At 49.6% G+C, this 17887-nt stretch overlaps 1 protein-coding gene across 1 annotated transcript in view; it reads left to right on the forward strand.

Moving 5' to 3' along the window:
- The window catches only part of PDIA5 (protein disulfide isomerase family A member 5), a 95142-nt gene that overhangs the window by 19087 nt on the left and 58168 nt on the right, over window positions 1-17887 (forward strand). Inside the window, exons 2-3 of the mRNA XM_030801728.1 lie at window positions 4713-4839; window positions 7930-8017. Coding sequence (XP_030657588.1) covers window positions 4713-4839; window positions 7930-8017 — 215 coding nt within the window. The remainder of the gene's footprint in view (window positions 1-4712; window positions 4840-7929; window positions 8018-17887) is intronic.

Below are 17887 nucleotides of genomic sequence, written 5' to 3' on the forward strand. Positions count from 1 at the left end.
CCTCCCTCTTGGTCCTGCCTCCTCCCTCACTGAGGGTGTTTCCTGTCTCCTCCCTCTGAGCCCGGCCCATGGGGACTTCATTTACTTGGTGGCTCACCTTGCAACCTGGAGGAGGCCTGTATTTGATGCCTCACTGTCTACCTGTCCAAAACCTGAGCCTATTATCATCTTCCTTAATGTAAGAGAAAAGCCTCCTCTGCTGTTGCTTCTCCATTCTTCCATCTTTGGCTGTTGTTGCAGCCTCCCAGCCCAGAATTCTAAGAGTCATTTTAGACTTTTTTTCTCTTTCTTCCTCACTTACCTATGAATAGTCATTGGGTTTTGTTGTTTTTCCCTCTGAGGCTTTTGCATTGATCCATGTCTCTCCACGCGGGCAGCCACCCAGCAGGGTCCTCCACCTCTGGCCTCCCTGGATGCTGCCCAGTCTGAGGTCACGGCCAGATGAGTCTCTACAATACCGTGTTCATCCTTTCACTCCCCTGCTAACTGGGCAGTGATGCTTCCCACTCTCTTCTTGCACCAGGCCAGGTCCTTGGGCAGGCTTTGAAGAGCCCAGCCTGCCCCCCTGCCTTCTGCCATGCTCTAGCCCAGACACCCCCTGAGCTGTGGTCTGTGTGGTTTCCATCGACACTTCTGGGCCTCCCAAGGGCTGCTGTGGACTCACCCCATCACATACTGATAATGAGTGACCTCTGCTAAGGCCAGGAGTGTGGTAACAGTGTAATTTGTCATGTTTATAATACTGGGCAAACATTTCCTGAGGGCTTTCAATGTGCCAGGCCCTGTGCAGGGGCTCTGCCCTCCTCCAGAGCTCTTAATCTTGGGGATGGGGGTGAGGGTAGGGAGGAGATGGACCCTTCATAAGGCTTCAAAACCGGATTGGCTGTGGGTGATGCCCAGCGTGAGCCCCAGCGTCATGCCCAGTGATGGTTTTCAAGCAAAGTACATTTGCTCAGCGCGTTTCTGGTTGGGCTTAACTTCTCTACTGCGTGACGCCGAATGCTGGGTGAGGGGCTTGGCTGACTGTCTGGAAGGTGGTTCGTTTAATCTCATCGGCCCTCGGTTAGATGACCTGCGGGATGGACTGGGTTTTATGGGAAGGAAGCTGAGGGTGTGCTGCGAGCCTCAGCCTCTCGTGGTTTCTCTTGTACACACTTTGTTGTCGCTGCGGCTCAGCTGCACACAGTGCTGCCTGGGCAGATGAGCTCTGGGCTCATCCTCCCTCCTGCCTTCCCTTTTCCTTCTCCCCAGTTCCAGAAGTGTGGGTGCCTATCAGCCTCAGGAGGGGCTGGGCTACAGGTCAGAGTCCTGAGGCCCTGGGCAAGAGCAGTTGTTGCTCTCCACTGGTCAGATTATCTGAGGATTAAAAACAGCAGTGAGGCAATGTGTTTTTCCAACAGATTATTTTTTTTTCCCTTTAATCATGTGCATTGGGCTGTGGAGTTTTCAGTCTGAAGTCCATTAGCTCCCTGGGAGCAGTAGGATAACATGTAATAATAATGAAGTTTAGCAAACTTTTTGGTGAGCTGTTAAGGTGGCCTGCATTAGGGCAGCGGGTCCTCAGGCATTTTACCCTGCTCTGCAGGGTGTGATGAGGGAGAAATCATTCCTTGGCTTCCTTCTGGGTGGCTTTACTCTGGGGAGAGGGAAACTTTGAATTCCAATGGCAGATTATATTTAGAAACTCTAGAATATGGTAATGTTTCAGTCTTCTTCTCTGCTGAGATGGAAGTTTGTGTTATATATTATGGTAAGTGATACTCTCAGAGTGCTTTCTGATTTATAAAGCACGTTCAATAAATTATCCCATTTCATCCTCATAGCAATCCCACGAGGGAAGTATCATTATCTCTATGTCAGACAGGAGTCACTAAGCCTCTAAAAGGTTGAGTGACATTGGCTAGGCATCTTAGCTATTGAGTGATGGGGCTCAGACTCAATCTAAGACTTCTGGCTGCAAAGAGGCAGGAGGCTGAGAAGGCGTGAGCTCATATTAGAAAGACTGGGATTCAGATCCTGGCTCTACTTACTAGCTGTGTAATTTTGGTCAGATTATTTTTAAAAAATTTTTTTCTGGCAGAAATTAAAACTCCTCTCAGTATGACCAAGCATATCAAATAAGCTATGGTTGCCCCTTTTTACTGACCACGTTCCTCCATGAGCTCCGTCCTCGCTCTGTTCTGGTCTGGTTGCTCTGCAGGCTGTTGAACAGTTGTCATCCTGGGATTTCTCTTCACCATCAACGTGGTAATCCTTTTGCCTCTCTCTTTCATTGAATTCTTTGTTTCCTAGTTTCCATGTCTAATTTTTCATTTACTTTTTGTTGTAGTGGAAAATGGGTCCCAGTATCTTTCTGAGAAAGGGTGCACTGGTGGTAAATGTTATACATATGATATTTTCATCTGTTCAAGTCTATTTTCATGATTGATAGATAGTTTGGCTGGTTACAGAATTCCAGTTAGAAATCATTTTCCTTGAAAATTGTGAAGCCAATGCTTGATTGTCTTTTGTGTGCTGATGAATAGTCTTATGCCAGTTCTGACTCCTGACCTTTTGTATGTTGTATTTTTTTTTCTTTGAAATGGTTAGGATCTCCCCTTTGTCAGCAGTGTTCTGAAAGTTTTCAGTGATGTATTTTGGTAAAAGTCTTTTTATTCATGATGCTGCGTCCTGCCAACTGAAGACTCATATCCTTCAGTTTTGGAACGTTTTCTTGAACTATTATTTTAATTTATTTGCTTTTTTAGATATTGAGTCTCACTGTTGCCCAGGCTGGCCATGAACTCCTGGGCTCAAGTGATTCTCATGCCTCAGCCTGCTGAGTAGTTGGAACTGCAGGTATGAAACGCTGTGCCAGGTTTCGAATTAATTTTTTGATAATTGATTTTCCTCTTTTTTTTTTCTTTTTCTTTTTCTGGAGTCTCTTTAATTTGGCTCTTGCACTTAATGGGTCCATTCTCTTGTTTTTCTTAAGTCCTTTTTTATTTCTTGATCTTTTTGTTGTATTTTCTAGGAGATTTTTTTTTTCAATTCTACTTCCAACCCTAATTATTTCTGTGATAGTTTTACTTTCCAAGAGATTTTCATGATTCTCTTTGAGTTTTTATTTTTCTTTATAACATTCTATTCTTATTTTATGGATGCACCATTTTATTTCTCTGAGAATAATAATTTTCTTGTTTTCTTCTGTTCTTTTAATTTTCTTTTTCTTCTACATTTCATCTTGCCATTGGTTTGTTCTGGTGTCTGTCTTTTGTAACTGGTGAACCTTGATTATCTGTCTGTTTTGAAGAGCAAGGCACTAGCACATGGACTGGCAGCTCTGTGAGTGTGTGGAGGGAGTGGAGAGTGCTTGTTTACTGGGAGAGCCTCACAGTGGAGATTTGAGCAGGAACTCAGCTGTTTCAATTGAGGATCTCCAAATCACAGTCTTTAGGTTGTTTTTCTTATGCTCCTCAGTTTCCCCAGAGGGAAATTCTCTAATCTCTTGCCTGGGGAATAAGACTGGCAGGCGGCATTCCAGAGAAGGGAAGGGAGATGCTGGGGACTGGGAGCTTGGAGGAATGAGTGATCTCAAGGTTCAGTTTGTACTTTCTCTGAATCCCCTTGTCTTTTCTGAGGGCCATCCTCCCACCCTCTGCCAGTTTATCTCCCAGTGGAACTTTTCTTACTCAGTCTCTCCATATAGTAACCCTCTTGCTTTCTGACAGGTGGGCAAGGGGCTGTTGCCCAGCTGTGCAATCTGGGCAAGGGGATCTGCTTTGTGTCTACTCCTTATTCACACTTTTAATAAACCCCCACCCCTTGCTTTTAGCCCACCCTTCATTGTGCCTGCAGAGGTGCCTGATACCTCCAGTTCCCAAAGTTTTCCAGGGTTCTCTGGGGGAGAATTGGCTCATTTCTTGTTGACTGACCTCCTGAGATCACTTGGCTGAGTAAGAAAAGCTAAAAGCCTCTCACCCATCCATTCCCACCCTAAGCATTAAGGAATGATCTTATTTCTCTGTGTATTTTATGCTTTGGTGCTTCTAGATGGGATGGAGTTTTTACATTGCCCCAGCATATGGCATTGGGGTAACATGAGGAATATGGACAGACATTGACCTCCCAGGGGGCTCTCGACTAATGTGTAACAATGCAGAATGTTTATACAAACCTTCCTTGGTATCCTTGAGGGATTGGTTCCAGCATCCCGCCTCCACAGGATACCAAAACCCATGGATGCTCAAGTCCTTTATATAAAATGGCATGGTATTTGCATCTAACCTATGCATGACTTCCTGTATACTTTAAATCATCTCTAGATTGTTTATGATACCAAATACAATAGAAATGCTATGTAAGTAGTTGTTATACTGCATTGGTTTTATTGGTATTATTTTTTACTGTTATCCTATTATTTTTTATGTTTTTCAATATTTTCCATCCATGGTTGGTCAAATCTGTGGATGCGGAACCTGCGAGATAGAGGGCTGACTGTATATATCTGCAGTCCATACAGCCTTATAAAAGTGCATGGAGGGGAAGGGAGACTGGGAGTGGGCTGGGGAGTGTCCCTAGAGGTGAAGAAGTAGGTGTGGTACATGAGATGTGTTGGTTTGCCCTCATCCTCTGGAAGTAAAGCAGCTCTAGGCAGCACATCCATGGGCACCGATTCTTCTGGGGCCCAGCCAGAAGCTGGAACTCACGGTTGTTGGCTCCTTGATCCCCAGGTGGTCCTGCCATCATGGCTGTCCTCTGCAAAGGTCTCCTCGCTCATTGAGAGAATCTCTGACCCCAAGGACTTGAAAAAACTGCTCAGAACCCGGAATAATGTACTGGTGCTTTACTCCAAATCTGGTGAGTGTCCCTTCCTGGCCTTGAGGTCAACCATCGGGGTAGGATGGGATTCAGGGGAAGGAGGGGGGCGGAAGTGGGAGGCAGGAGACCTTAGGATGAAAACCACTTAGGGAGGGTCCCAGGGACATGGGGTTTGTCACCTTTCCTCAGAAGACAGAGGCAGAGGCACACAGAGGCATTGGCTCTGCCACTTTCTGATCCCAGGGGGTGGTTCCGTTTCTTTTTAATGAGTGTTTGTTGGGAAAGTCCCCTGGAGCCCCTCACTCCTCAAGAGGGAGAGGGCGTGTGTGAAGTAGGACGGAGGATCACAATGGTGGGCACTGGGGATGGATGTCCTGGCTTCCTGCACAGGCATGGGGCCGAGCCCTGCCAGGGCATTCTTCGCCAGAGCTGTTGATTAACTGGCCAGGCCGGCCTGTTGCCAGCTGAATGGGTCCCAGGCTTGGAAGCACTTACCCCAGCTGGCAGCCCTGGCCCTGCCCAGTCCATCTGTCCTGCTCTGGGGTCAGATGCAAGACTGAATTTGGAGTGGGCACTAAGCTTGGGACACAGCATTTCTTGGGGGCAGGAGCAACGGACTGCCTCTCTTCTGACCTTGAGGCTGGCAAGGACATAGCAGATGGAGAGAGGTTTGCTTGGCTCTTGGCAGTGACTTTGGGGGAGGGTGAACACTGACTCTGTTGAAGTCTTTTCAGCAGAGTTAAGTGCTTTTTGCTGCTTCTAAGGATGCCAAGTTTTCTGTGGCCCTGGAGAAGCAGCAGCCAGTGGCTGGGCCAGTTCCGGGCACAGCTTTCCCCGGCAGCTTGGCCTCAGCACTCACTGGCACCTGGGGGATGATAGAGGCTCCAGATGTGCCTGCATCCTTCAGGCATCCCTGGCACATGGGATGTGTTCATTGCCACTTGCGGCTGCTGCTTCCCTTTCTGAGGGTCTGGCACACATGCCCTGAGTGCATTGTTGGGAGCCCAGCATGTGACTAGCATTCCTCTGCTGTCAGGAATAGGGGCGAAATCAAGGGAAAGGGGAAGCAGTGTCCTCTTGAGGCCTGGGGCATAGGGCCCTGAAAACATGTGGCTTGCTGCCTTGGATACTCCCAGAGTTGGAACTAGGATGATTGTCAGTGATAGACACGCTCCATTCCTTCTCTAGGGTAGATCCCATCATATAAGCTAATCATAATACAGTCTCATTGGCTCCTTTGCTGTGAGGGAGGCAGTGCAGGTTGTCAGAGGACATCCAGTATACAAATGAGGAAATGGAAGGTGGGAGTAGCGGACTCGTTTGAGATCTTCCAGCAGCAGGTGGGAGCTGGTCCCCTATGCCCCGCTGCCTCTCATTTTCTCTGATGGAGGATGGGAAGAGAGCATGGATTCTGCAATGACAGAAGGGCTTTGAGATCAGAGTGGGGCTGAGGCTGGAAAAATCATTATGGGAAGTTAGAGAGTGGAAAGGTGGGGCCTGTTGTCAGGAGCTTGCAGGACAGGAGGTAGTGCCTAAGCTCTCTTTCCCTCACCTGACCCTGTCTTGAGCCATTGAGAGTAGAGCCCCCGGTGCTTCCCACTTGTCAGCCTACCTCCTGCTTTCATTGCCTGATGGGGCCTGGGCAATTATTTTAACTTCCTGCCTCCTTGCCTAGGCCTGCTGCACGAGAGACATGTGACCTTCAGTGGGGCTTTTGAACAGTGCAGAAACTGGATTTTCTTTGCTCCCTCCCATCCTTCCAAGCAGTGCCTCCCTTTCCATGGCTAAAATGCAGGTTAGGGCAGGGGGTACTTTATCTTGCTCTAGTTTATTTCTCCCCTTCCCCTGCTTCCCAGAACCCAGTCCGAGCAGTAGAACAATGGCTTTCCCCACTTCAGTGACTTGCCCTCCTCCTGTCACCCTGGCCGTGGTTTCCTGGAAGTGCCTCCTGCAAGTGACTCCATGCATGTCTCTTGAGCGATACTTTTGTTTGCTTCTGTGAAAGGCTCAGCATGCTCTGTATTCACAAACAGCTACCATTATCCACACTAGAAAAGGCTATCTGTGGAGGCACATAATTCAGACATCATTTCTGCTTGGCTTAGGGATGTATCATATGGTTTTTGGCGGGAGAAAGCAGCAGATCGCTCTCCCCACAAGTCTTTGTCTGGCAGGCCTTTCAAGTGAGCTCAGAGGTGTCACCTAGGAGAACATGACTCAGGAGCCTGCTGGCCACAGGAATCAAACACTGGCCACAGCCACTTTGCAGTGGATCATTGCAGGCTGGCAGTGCTGAAATCCTGGCCACAGAGGCTCTGTCCCTAGGACCCTGCCCTCCCACAGTAGTATCCGGGTGCCTTGCCCTGACCCATCAGGATTGACACCTGCACCAATGAGAAAGTCTTCCTTTCTTGCGATCACTCCATCCTGTCCCAAGGCATGGTCCACATTCCTGCAACTGACCCCTGGAGGTGCTACCAGGACCAGCTCTTGCCCCGTGGCTTCTGGGTAAGTGGGCTGTTAAATGTGGCTTAGGTGTGTTTGGCATTGGCCCATCAGAGCCTAGTGTCACGTATAGACCTCATTTTATCATCAGGTTGTACTGAGCTCCTAGATGAGCGTGTGCTGCACAAGTAAAGGAAGGATCTGATCCCAGCTCTCGTCAGCTCCTAGGTGGGGCATCAGGACAGTTGAACGTGGAGTCAGCAACATCATTCCCTGCTTTAGTTATAGGATTGTCATTGTTTATGGAATTTTCAAAATTTATCCTGGAAAGACATGAGTCAGAGACTTTACTGGCCTTGAGGATCTGGCTGAGAGATTCTTGGAAGAGTAAGGTGTGAGGTGTGGATTAAGGCAGGGTGACTTGGGGGTTCTGTGTGAAAGAGGAAGGCCCTGAGGATGGTGGGATCAGGGATTTCTGAGAAGAGCCAGGAGTATTCTTGCAGCACAGGCCCTGGCACTGTTGAATGCAGGGATGGGTGTTTTACCTGGTGCTCAGGACTTCTCCACCCCCTCTGGGATTGGTCTCCATCCTTCCTCACCCCTGAGGGAAGATGGCAGACATGACCCAGTGCCCTTGGGCACAGATGTTTAATTTTTTTTTTTTTTTTTTTTTTTTTTTTACAGAGGCGGCAGCTGAAAATCATCTCAGGTTACTGTCCACAGTGGCCCAGGTGGTGAAAGGACAAGGCACCATCTGCTGGGTGGACTGTGGGTATGTGCTGGGGCCATGTGCCATGGTGGCTGCTGGGCAAGGGGCACTTGGGGCTTTGATGGGTGGGGACAGGAACTGTCCCTTGATTAATAATCTGGGAGAGAGGATGCGATGGAAAGATTCCATCTAGTGATACTTCGAGGTCACCTCTGGACTGGAAGAGCGGTGTCTGGCTTTCCACCCCTTTCTTCCCAGCCCAGTCCCGTTTCTTCCCTTTTTCCATAGAGCTTTCACTTTCTTCTATTTCCACGTGTTTCTTTCTTCTGTCTTCCCAGAGGGAGGTGAGTGGCAGAGGGGGCCTTCCTGTCTTACAGAGGGTGGCCTTGATACCAAGAGAGGCAAGATGATTTTCAAGGTTACCCTGTGGGTTTTCCTGTGGTGGGTCTGCAGCAAGAACCATGAGCTTTACCCGCAACCCAGGACATTACCACTAGACGCCTCTGCTGCCCACCATGCAAAGGTAGAATCAGTGGGTCAAGCTGCCTATGCCTTGGCTTCTGAGGGGGCCCAGGCTTATAAAGGTCTTCTAAATCTTTAATGTACCTATTGTTGCCTGAGTCATAAGCCCTGTTACTACCCTGCAGGTTAAGCGAGCTTTTATGGCACCCACTCCAGTGTAATCCTCTTCCTCTTCAGTCTGAATTCTAAATGGTTACTTTTCGAGTGAATTTTTGGGACACAACTGATTTATAAGTTGATGATCTCAAGTTTGTTCTGCCTGTGATTAGAAAGCATTGAAGGAGATTCATATTTTGACAAAGCACTGAGTGAAACTAGGATAATAAGTCTTAGCCAAGTGGTGTGTGTGTGTGTGTGTGTGTGGCCTCATACTTCCAGATTCATTCAGATACTAACTGAACAGAAAAGGTTGCTCACCAGGCAGTAGGTGAGATCTTAGCCATTGGTTAATTCTAGTTCATAGTTGGTCCAAAAGTGTGCTTGCCTTGACCAGCCGTGCTCTGTGTGACTGGCAAAGTAAAAAGCCTATTAGATGAAGACAAGGCACTTTAGAATTTCCATATCTGAAGATGGCAGCAGTTCTGCCAAGCTGATGGAGGCTTATTGTGGGGAATTCTTATGAGGCTTGTAGGTGGCAGAATGGGCAGAGGAGCTTTGACTTAGTTGCTGTCTCCACCTGGGTCCATGTAACAATTACCGGGCATTTACTACGTGCTTTGAGAATACACAGATGGATAACTGCATCCTCAAGGAGTTCAGTGTGTGAGGAGAAGGCAGACACTTAGCCCAGTGATTACAATGTCAGGTGAGCAGTGCCACAAACACAGACTATATACATGGAGGGAAAGCTCTTCCATTCTACCTGGAAAGGTTGAGAAAAGCTTCACAGAGGCGGTTGAGTTCACATTTGGTGCAAAGACCTCGGAGCACAATACCACGTGCTCACAGTGCCCTGGCTTTCCCTGCAGGCAGCCACAGAACTGCTTGTGGAGGTGAAAGGCCTGCTGCTGTCCCTGAGCGGCCTGGAAAACATGCAGCGCAAGGTGCCTGAGTGAAATGGGGTCAGGAGTAGTGGGTAAAGACAGACTATGGAGATTCAACTTCAGGACTCAAGTTTGGAAACATGATGTCTAGAGTCAATAAAAGTGCCAGTGAGAACATCCTGTGAATTTCGATGTGCTCAAATTAAAATTGGGGCAGGGAAGCACCTTGGAGCTTGAAAGAGTTAACCTTAAGACAGAAGGATGGAGTATTCCATGTAGTTGCCTCGCTGTGTTGAATTTATTCCTGTAAGAGGAAATAGAAACTGAAATGTTAGACAGCTTTTAAAATAGTGTGGATAAGTAGGTGAATTATGGAGCCAAAGCAGATTAAACTGGACTCAGGAATATCTGGGCGTGAGTTTGAAATTAGAGTCAGGGTGCAATCTTTCCAGAGTAGCCCAAGGTTCAGAACTCTGGGCTGTGGCCCATGTAGGCCACTCTAGGTGGCAGCTGTCACAAACCACTGTTAGAAAAGGAGATCTCCAAGAACCCAGCTCCTGCCCTCCAGCTCATTCACTCCTGCTCCTAGACTTCTAAACTTGCCTGTAATCATCAGGGCATAGGGAGCCCCCATGTTAGCTCCACAGAGCCCTGCAATGACAGCTCTCGCAGTTGTCCTAAGTGTGTCCAGTCCGTGTCTGTGGGTCTGTGAATGAGATACACCCAGGGATGGGCAGAAGTGGTGTTGGGAACTTTGCTTTCTGGTGCTGTCTGCCGAGGAGCGAGTAGGTGGCACAGGGCCATGCTGCCTTCTTTATCCTTGTTACTGTGAAACAGCAGGTAGCCAGCCAAAGCTTGCCTCCCTCAAATGGGACCTGCTGAGGCACCCATCTCTCATCCTTTCCAGCTCCACTTCCTGCCCTGCCCACGAAGGGTTGGTGGCTAGGATGGGGACAGGGCTTGGGGTTGGGGTGACCAGGAAGGTCAGGAGTGCACAGGCCACCCTGCTTTTCCCTTTAAAAGGCAGGTGAGGGGAACAGGGAGCATCTGGGGCGAGAGAAGATGCTGCTCCAGTGTTGCGGTGTCTTTGCAGGTGTGTGGAATAAGGGAGAAAGCCTTGGGCTTAGGAGGGGACCCGGGCTGACTGCTAACTAGTCAGTTAGTTGCGCTGCTCACTAGCCCTGTGACGGCGGGCAAGTCAGTCACCCTGAGTGTTTCCTCAGCTGTGAAATGGGACAGCGATACGCGTTCTGCCTTCTTTCCAGGTCTGTGATAAGGATCGGGTAAATGAAAGTTCTTTCTGAAATAGGAAATACAATTTAAATGTGAGACGCCATTCTCCTAGTGTTGTTTTTCATCTAGACAAGTTTGTTCAGGAGGAAGCTGGAGGGGGAGAAATGGTATGCTTGTTCACTCAGCAACTGTTTACTGGGTGAGGATCCCTTGTTTCTTGTAAGGATGAACCTGAAGAAGGTTTTGGGCATGGGAGTGAGTCTCAGGCCATGGGTGTTTTGCTCTGACCCTTAAGAAGTACAGGGTGCAGGCTGGGCACAGTGGCTCACACCTATAATCCCAGCACTTTGGGAGGCCAAGGCAGGTGGATTACCTGAGGTCGGGAGTTGGAGACCAGCCTAACCAACATGGAGAAACCCCATCTCTACTAAAAATACAAAATTAGCTGGGCATGGTGGTGCATGCCTGTAATCCCAGCTACTCAGGAGGCTGAGGCAGGAGAATCACTTGAACCCAGGAGGTGATGGTTGCGGTGAGCCAAGATCGTGCCATTGCACTCCAGCTTGGCTACAAGAGCAAAACTCTGTCTCAAAAAAAAAAAAACAAAGTCCAGGGTGCAGTGGAATTTGTAGGACTAAAGGTCAGAAGACCCAGCTTTGAGTCCAGGCTCTGACATCAAATAGCTGTGGGGCCTTTGGCAACTCACTCCTGTTCTCTGGGCTTCAACTGAATCTTCTGGGAAATGTGGAGTTGAGTCTTCCAAGTTGCTCTCATCCCTAAATAGCCTGGTTCAGAAAATGCCGGAAGCTGCCAGGCTTGGTGTGTGTGTTATAAGCGTGGCGGTGGGCGTGTGCCTTCTAATCTTTGAGGGGGGTCTTTTTCTCTTTGTGCCCCTCCCTCCCCATTCCCATTTTGGAAGGGTGCCTATCCTTCTCTCTGAGGTTCTCTCCTGTCCCCTTCTTTTCTCTCCCCTTATTAGGTTTCTGTTCCCTTTTCCCAATCCTGAGTCCAGGACTCGCCCTGCACCGCCCCATTGCACGGCCCTTTTTGTTTTTGAGACGGGGTCTCACTCTGTTGCCCAGGCTGCAGTGCAGTGTCACAAGCTCAGTTCATTGCAGACTTGACTTCCCGGGCTGAAGCCATCTCCCAGCTCAGCCTCCCCAGTAGGTGCGTACCACCATGCTCAGCTAAGTTTTGTATTTTTTTTTGTAGAGACCAGGTTTTGCCATGTTGCCCAGGCTGGTCTTGGACTCCTGGGCTCAAGCAATTCACCTGCCTTGGCCTCCCAAAGTGCTGGGATTACAGGTGGCATGTGCCACCGTGCCTGGCCTGGCCTTCTTTTGGCCTCTTTTCTCCTTTCTCCTTTCTATATGGATGCTTATTTTCCTTTTTTTAAAAAAATGTTTTGCTTTTCTGGCTCTTCCTCCCTATTCCTCTATGTGCACCTACAGGAACACACAAACACTTCTCTGCTGGTTTTCTCCCTGGTCCAGGCCCTGTAACTTGTTGCTCCGGGGTGTCTGTAGGGCGTCTGACTTCTGTCTAGGGTTTTGTCAGCTTTCCTTCCCCCTCACTCCACTTTTGGCTCAGACCTCAACAGCCACGCTCAGTCTGGCTGGTAGTGGTTGTCCGGCTGTTAAGCGGGTTGTGTGTGTGGGAGTTGGTATTCCCCTCGTGCCCTGCCAGCTGGGCTCTGGGGCTCAGGCTTGGCGTGGAGTGCTGCTGTCTGGGAGGTTGAGCTGGAGCCAGCATGGAGCTGTGCCTGGTTTGCTAATTCCTGAGGCTGCGTCTCACAGGCGGCAAGGCTGTCCTATCAGGTGCTTGCTACTTTCTTTTCCTCGGGGCTTAAGGTCATTGCTTAACCACATCTGCTTTCTTTCCTGCTCTCCTCCCTATCTGCTTGACTTCTCTGGAGCAGTGACAGCTTCCCAGATGCAAGATTGGGGGCCTGCCAGAGCAGGTATAACATATTTTAAAGACTTATGTTTTCTCCTAAAAACTATTTGAATTTAGCATTTGCTCCTAAGCATGTTCAACATTACTTACCAGGGGGTAAAACAGACTCCCAGAAGAAGTGTCATGTTCATCTTGTGGCTTCAGATACCTTCCAGCACACCGCCATGCACTTGTTGGAGTGACACATCCCCTTGAGGAGCAGAGCCTTAGAATTGCTGGGCTGGGAGGGCAGTGGAGGGGAGGCACCTTACATGTCTGCAGAGAAGCCATGTTCCTCTCTCTTTTTCCCACCACTCTTACTAACTGTACTGTGTAATCCAGACCCTGTGATGTACCTTCTGGAGGCATGTACCAAGGGCAACAGCCAACTCGGGGAGGAGCCCTGTTGTAGGGAATCCTTCCTTCAGAGGGTGCTACGTGACCACCACCGCCTGTCCAAGTTCAAGGTTCAGCTCTTCCAGGAATTCTCTCTCATTGCCTCCTGTCTTGTATCCTCTAGCCACATTCTTTCACATCGTCCTTGGTACTTGGCATCAGGCAGTCACTCAGTATTTCTTGCTCAGCACTTGCCGCCCCCCTCCCCTCCATTTTCTTCATGTCCTTGAAGTGAGGGCACTTTCTACCTTTCTTCTCCTACCTGTCCCCAGGGGATCACAGGTCCACCTGGCCAGAAGCTTGCCATGTTAGACCGGGGCCAGTGGGAGGAAGAGAGTTATCCCTTCTTTGATGGGGAAATGGAGCTAGAGAGGCTGGGGTAGTCGTGGGTACAATGTTGATGTTAAGGCAGGCATAAGCCTTCCTTCTGGTCTTCAATGTAGTCTTCTTTCTACCCCACCAGGAGGGGCTGAACATGGTCTGCCGTGGACATGAGAACCCCAGCTGTGGCTGACTGAGGATCTGGTTGGGAGGAGAGGAGAGAAATGACATGGGTTCAGAGGTTTTTTTGTTTCCATCTTTTGCCCCAGGTTCTGGCTCCTGGTTCATGTGTCAGGATATAAGGCAGCCTGTCTCAATGCTTTATTTAGTCTGACTTGACCCCATAGAGAAATCAAGCTCCATTCAGCTTATGTGGATAACTCCGGCATTTTGCAGCTCAGAAAACTAAGGGTCCCACCAGAGGTCGCTAATGGCAGAGCCAGATGTTGAAGCTGTCATTCTAGTGGGCTGTGGTACTTAGGCTGGAATTGTGAAAGACCTCAGACCCCCACCCCCCGACCCCACCATCTTCCAGACCTTGTTTTTTCTCTTTCTTCCTGCTCTCATCCCCACTTTGATCCCTGGGCCTGACTCCCAGGAGTGTGTCTCGAGTCTCTTGGATAGTAATTACTGCACAGGAAAATCCAATAAACACAGCACTGTGTACCTGCAGCAGCCACTCCCCTCCCGACTAGCAGCCAGCTGTCCCATGGCAGATTCAGACAAAAACACCCATGCCTGTGTGTCTGTCTGGGTGTGGGGGTGTGGGGTGGGGAGGGAAGTGTGTACAGGCCTCTGCAATCTTTCCTTCCACATTCTTCATGGAAGAGAGCCAAGTGAGGTGGGGAGGGATAGGATGGAGCAGATTGGTGGCCTTGATGCCTCATTCCTTGGAACAGTGGTGAGTAAATGGGCAGAGAGATGACTGGTTCTTGTAGGATAGGGGCCAGGGGGGCAGCAGGTGAGGGTCTTTGCACTGCAGGCCCCTTCTCCATGACCCATGGTGTGTTCTCCATTCCCTCAATTCTAGCAAAGCATCTCGTTTTCCTGCTCACTGCTTTGTCTCCTTTCTCCCCTAGAACCTCAGTCGTTGGCTGGGGGAGGGAGGTAGGCAGTAGATCAATTAATTGTACTTAATCTCTCAACTCAGATATTTTAAGTTTCTGAGCTTAGGTAATTTTCTCCCCTACTTGAACTCTTCTGATATTTATTGTCTGCACTGCACAATTAGTGTGTGCACACATGCTTACACACACACACACAACTCACATTTATACACTTTGAGAAACAGAACTGTGGGAAGGAGGGGAGCAGTGCCGAGAGAACATTGTCAGGAATTGTCACCTGGTAGGATTCCTGGAGCTCGATAGACAGAGCCCAGAGATCCCAGAAAGCCAGAAATGCAGAGCCTCATTCCAGCAGCGGTAAGACAATATCATTCATTTCAGCCATTCAGCCATTCAGTCAGGTGATTTATAGAGTGCCTACTGTGTGCCAGCTGCCGTTGTACTGCTGGGGAGATAACTGTGCACAAAACCAAGCCCTTGGCTTCACGGAGCACGTGTTTCTGATGGGGCAGGCAGTGGACAAGTTGGTCAGATGTTGACAAGCACGGTGGAGAGGAAGACAACAGGGGAGGGGAGATTGGGAGTGCTGGAGCCAGTGGCCCTTTGGTTTGTGCCAGAAGTGTGCTCAGACGGGATAGGAAGCCTCCTCCCCACTCACCCCTCAGGGAGAGAGAGAGTGCAGGGGATGGGGAGAGGAGAGAATCCTTAGGAGTGTTACATAACCTAACAAAGAAGGTGGCACAGAGTCTGCAGTGAGGGCTCGTGGGGCGCTTGCTCAGATGGAGTGAGGCAGGAGGCTGTGCACTGGGCTGAACCTTAGAGGCCACGCTGAAGAACAGGCAGGGGTGCCTCTGTGCCCCCAGCTCTACCAGCCAACTTAGTTGGTTTGGAGTCTTGGTCCTAAGCCTTGCCTGGGCCCTCAGGGAACCTAAGACTGCCATCATGGGACTTTTCCATGGAGGGGTTTCCCACAGAGTGGACCGGGATTGGCGTGGGAATGAACCAAGCTCCTGTTTCCTCCCTCTGCTTTGTGATAGTCACAGGCAGAGGCTGCCAGCCAGGCTTGATGGAAGAGAGCGGAGCATGGGGTGGGGATTCTCCCCTCCAGTTGCTGCCTTGCAGCGTCTGAGCCACCCAGGCAGGCACTGCAGTGTGAATGGAGAGGCGATGAGCAAGCCCTTCGCATGCCGCTGGTGCCAGGATGGGGCTGATGGGGCTGAGGGAGGCCGTGCACATCCCATCCCAGCCTTGGCTCCTGCCCTAGCTGCTGTTTGTTGTTGCAGTTGGGTGGACGGTAGGTGGTCACAGAAACAGTGGAGCACAGCAGAACAAAGGCCAACGAGGAAGGTGCCAAGTGAGTGGTTGTAAATATCCCTAGTTGAGCCCTGTGTCCCAGGGAATTAACTCAAACAGGGAAAGGGCACCTCGTTCGCAGTTGTTCTCAAATAGACCCACCACCTGTCAGTGCAGCTTCACCACAGAGTCCCTGCAGGACGGGACACACCTGAATTGTAATAGCGGTCATCAGAAGAGGCAGGTGTGGACCTCAGAGGGCTTAAGGATAAGAAAGTTTTCAGCGGATGCCCTGGGCTGCCTTCTCCATTTGGAGAGCCCACTCCCAGCTTGCCCCTTCTCTCTGGAGTCTATCCTAAAATGTCCTTGCCACCTTGGGGGAGGAACTATTGCAGTGTCATTAGCCTTTCCTCTCTGGATTCCTCATGCATTTCATGAGTCCCCACTGTTTGCCAGGCCCATGGCTGGAAGCTGCAGTGGCTGCAGCGATGGCTAGACAGCTGGGACTAGTAGGGAGGAAACCCCTGGGCCTGGGGGAGGAAGGGGGCAGGGAGACACTCCTCCTTTTTGACCACCACACACCTCTCCAGTAAGACATGCTTCTTGAGTTGCAAATTGTATCTTTACACTTAAAATGAGGTCCTGCATTTTTTACGTGTCCACTGATGAGTGTTGCTTTTAGAATTGAGGTGAGTGGTTTAATTATTCCATCTGTTCTGGGCTGGCGCACAGCTGTGTGAAGCTGATGGTTGTTGGTGGAGGTGAGGCATGTAAGCAACTGGGGGATACAGTGCCTTGTCTCAGGTGGCTGTCATACCTGTCCCAACAAAGTTCCCCAAAAGATGACTCCAGTTGTGTAGTCAATGGTGACCAGTGGGCATTGGGTAGCCGAGATGCCCTCACTGAGTCCTTTCAGGGCTGGGGAGATGGCCCCCAAGTAACAAGCAGAGCTCTCTGACTGGCTGAATGCAGGCAGGATGGGGAAGCTGTGAGAACAAGTCAGGTCTCTAAGGGGCTGGTGTAGGGCACAGGGGAGCCAAACCTCGTGGAGGTAGGGAAGAAGAACATGAGCCAGTGAAGGTGCTACTCTAATGAAATGAGTGGTTTCCAAACTTAAGCACACATCAGAATCACCTAGAAGGTTGTTCAAATGCAATTGCTCAGGTATCCCTAGGGTTTCTGATTTAGTAGGTCTGGGATGGGGCTGATAATTTGCATTTCCAACAGGTTGCTGGATGATGCTGGTGCTACCGGTTCAGGGACCACACATTGAAATCCATTGTTGTTCTAACAGGCAGGGCACCAAGATGAGATGAGGTTGTGCACGAGTGCTTTGTAAACGGGGAATGGCACCTGACAGGCATTTCTTATTGGAAGAGAGTGTAATATCCTAGATGCCAAGGGAGGGGCTCCTTTAACCACAGCCTGGCCCTTTCTCCTTTTGCCTTTTGTCAATACCTGGCCAGATTTCATAACTTCTTCAACATGGTAGCATGTTTTCCTCTTACCTTGGTCACATAGTATATAGCAGATAGCCTGTGTCAGAGCTCTAAAAACAAAAATATTGCTTGTACACCCCTGACAGAGATTCCAAATTAATAATCAGGGGAAGGCCAGGGCATTGATCTTTTTAAAAACTTGCCTGGCAAATCTAGAGAGCAGCCAGGATTGGAGTTTGTTTTCTTGTTATCATGGGCTGTCCACCCCCTAAGCTTCTGGGGCACCTCCTTTGTCTGGACCTGTCTGTGTTGCCACCCACAAGTCGTGACACACATGCTCTTGTCTGCTTGTCCTTTTCCTTTCCTTTCCTTTCTTTCTTGCCTTTTTTTTTTTTTTTTTTTTTTTTTTTTTTTGAGGTGGAGTCTCTCTCTGTTGCCCAGGCTGGAGTACAGTGGCACAATCTCGGCTCACTGCAACCTCTGCCTCCTGGGTTCAAGCGATTCTCCTGCCTCAGCCTCCCGAGTAGCTGGGATTACAGGCATGTGCCACCACGCCTAGCTAATTTTTGTATTTTTAGTAGAGAGGGGGTTTCACCGTGTTGACCAGGCTGGTCTCGAACTCCTGACCTCAGGTGATCTGCCTGCCTCGGCCTCCCAAAGTGCTGGGATTATAGGTGTGAGCCCCTGTGCCCAGCCTCTGTCTTTCTTGATCAGCCCCTAGCCTGCTAGTTAGTCTCCTCCCTC

Source organism: Nomascus leucogenys, chromosome 21, assembly GCF_006542625.1.
Source record: "Nomascus leucogenys isolate Asia chromosome 21, Asia_NLE_v1, whole genome shotgun sequence".
Taxonomy (NCBI): domain Eukaryota; kingdom Metazoa; phylum Chordata; class Mammalia; order Primates; family Hylobatidae; genus Nomascus; species Nomascus leucogenys.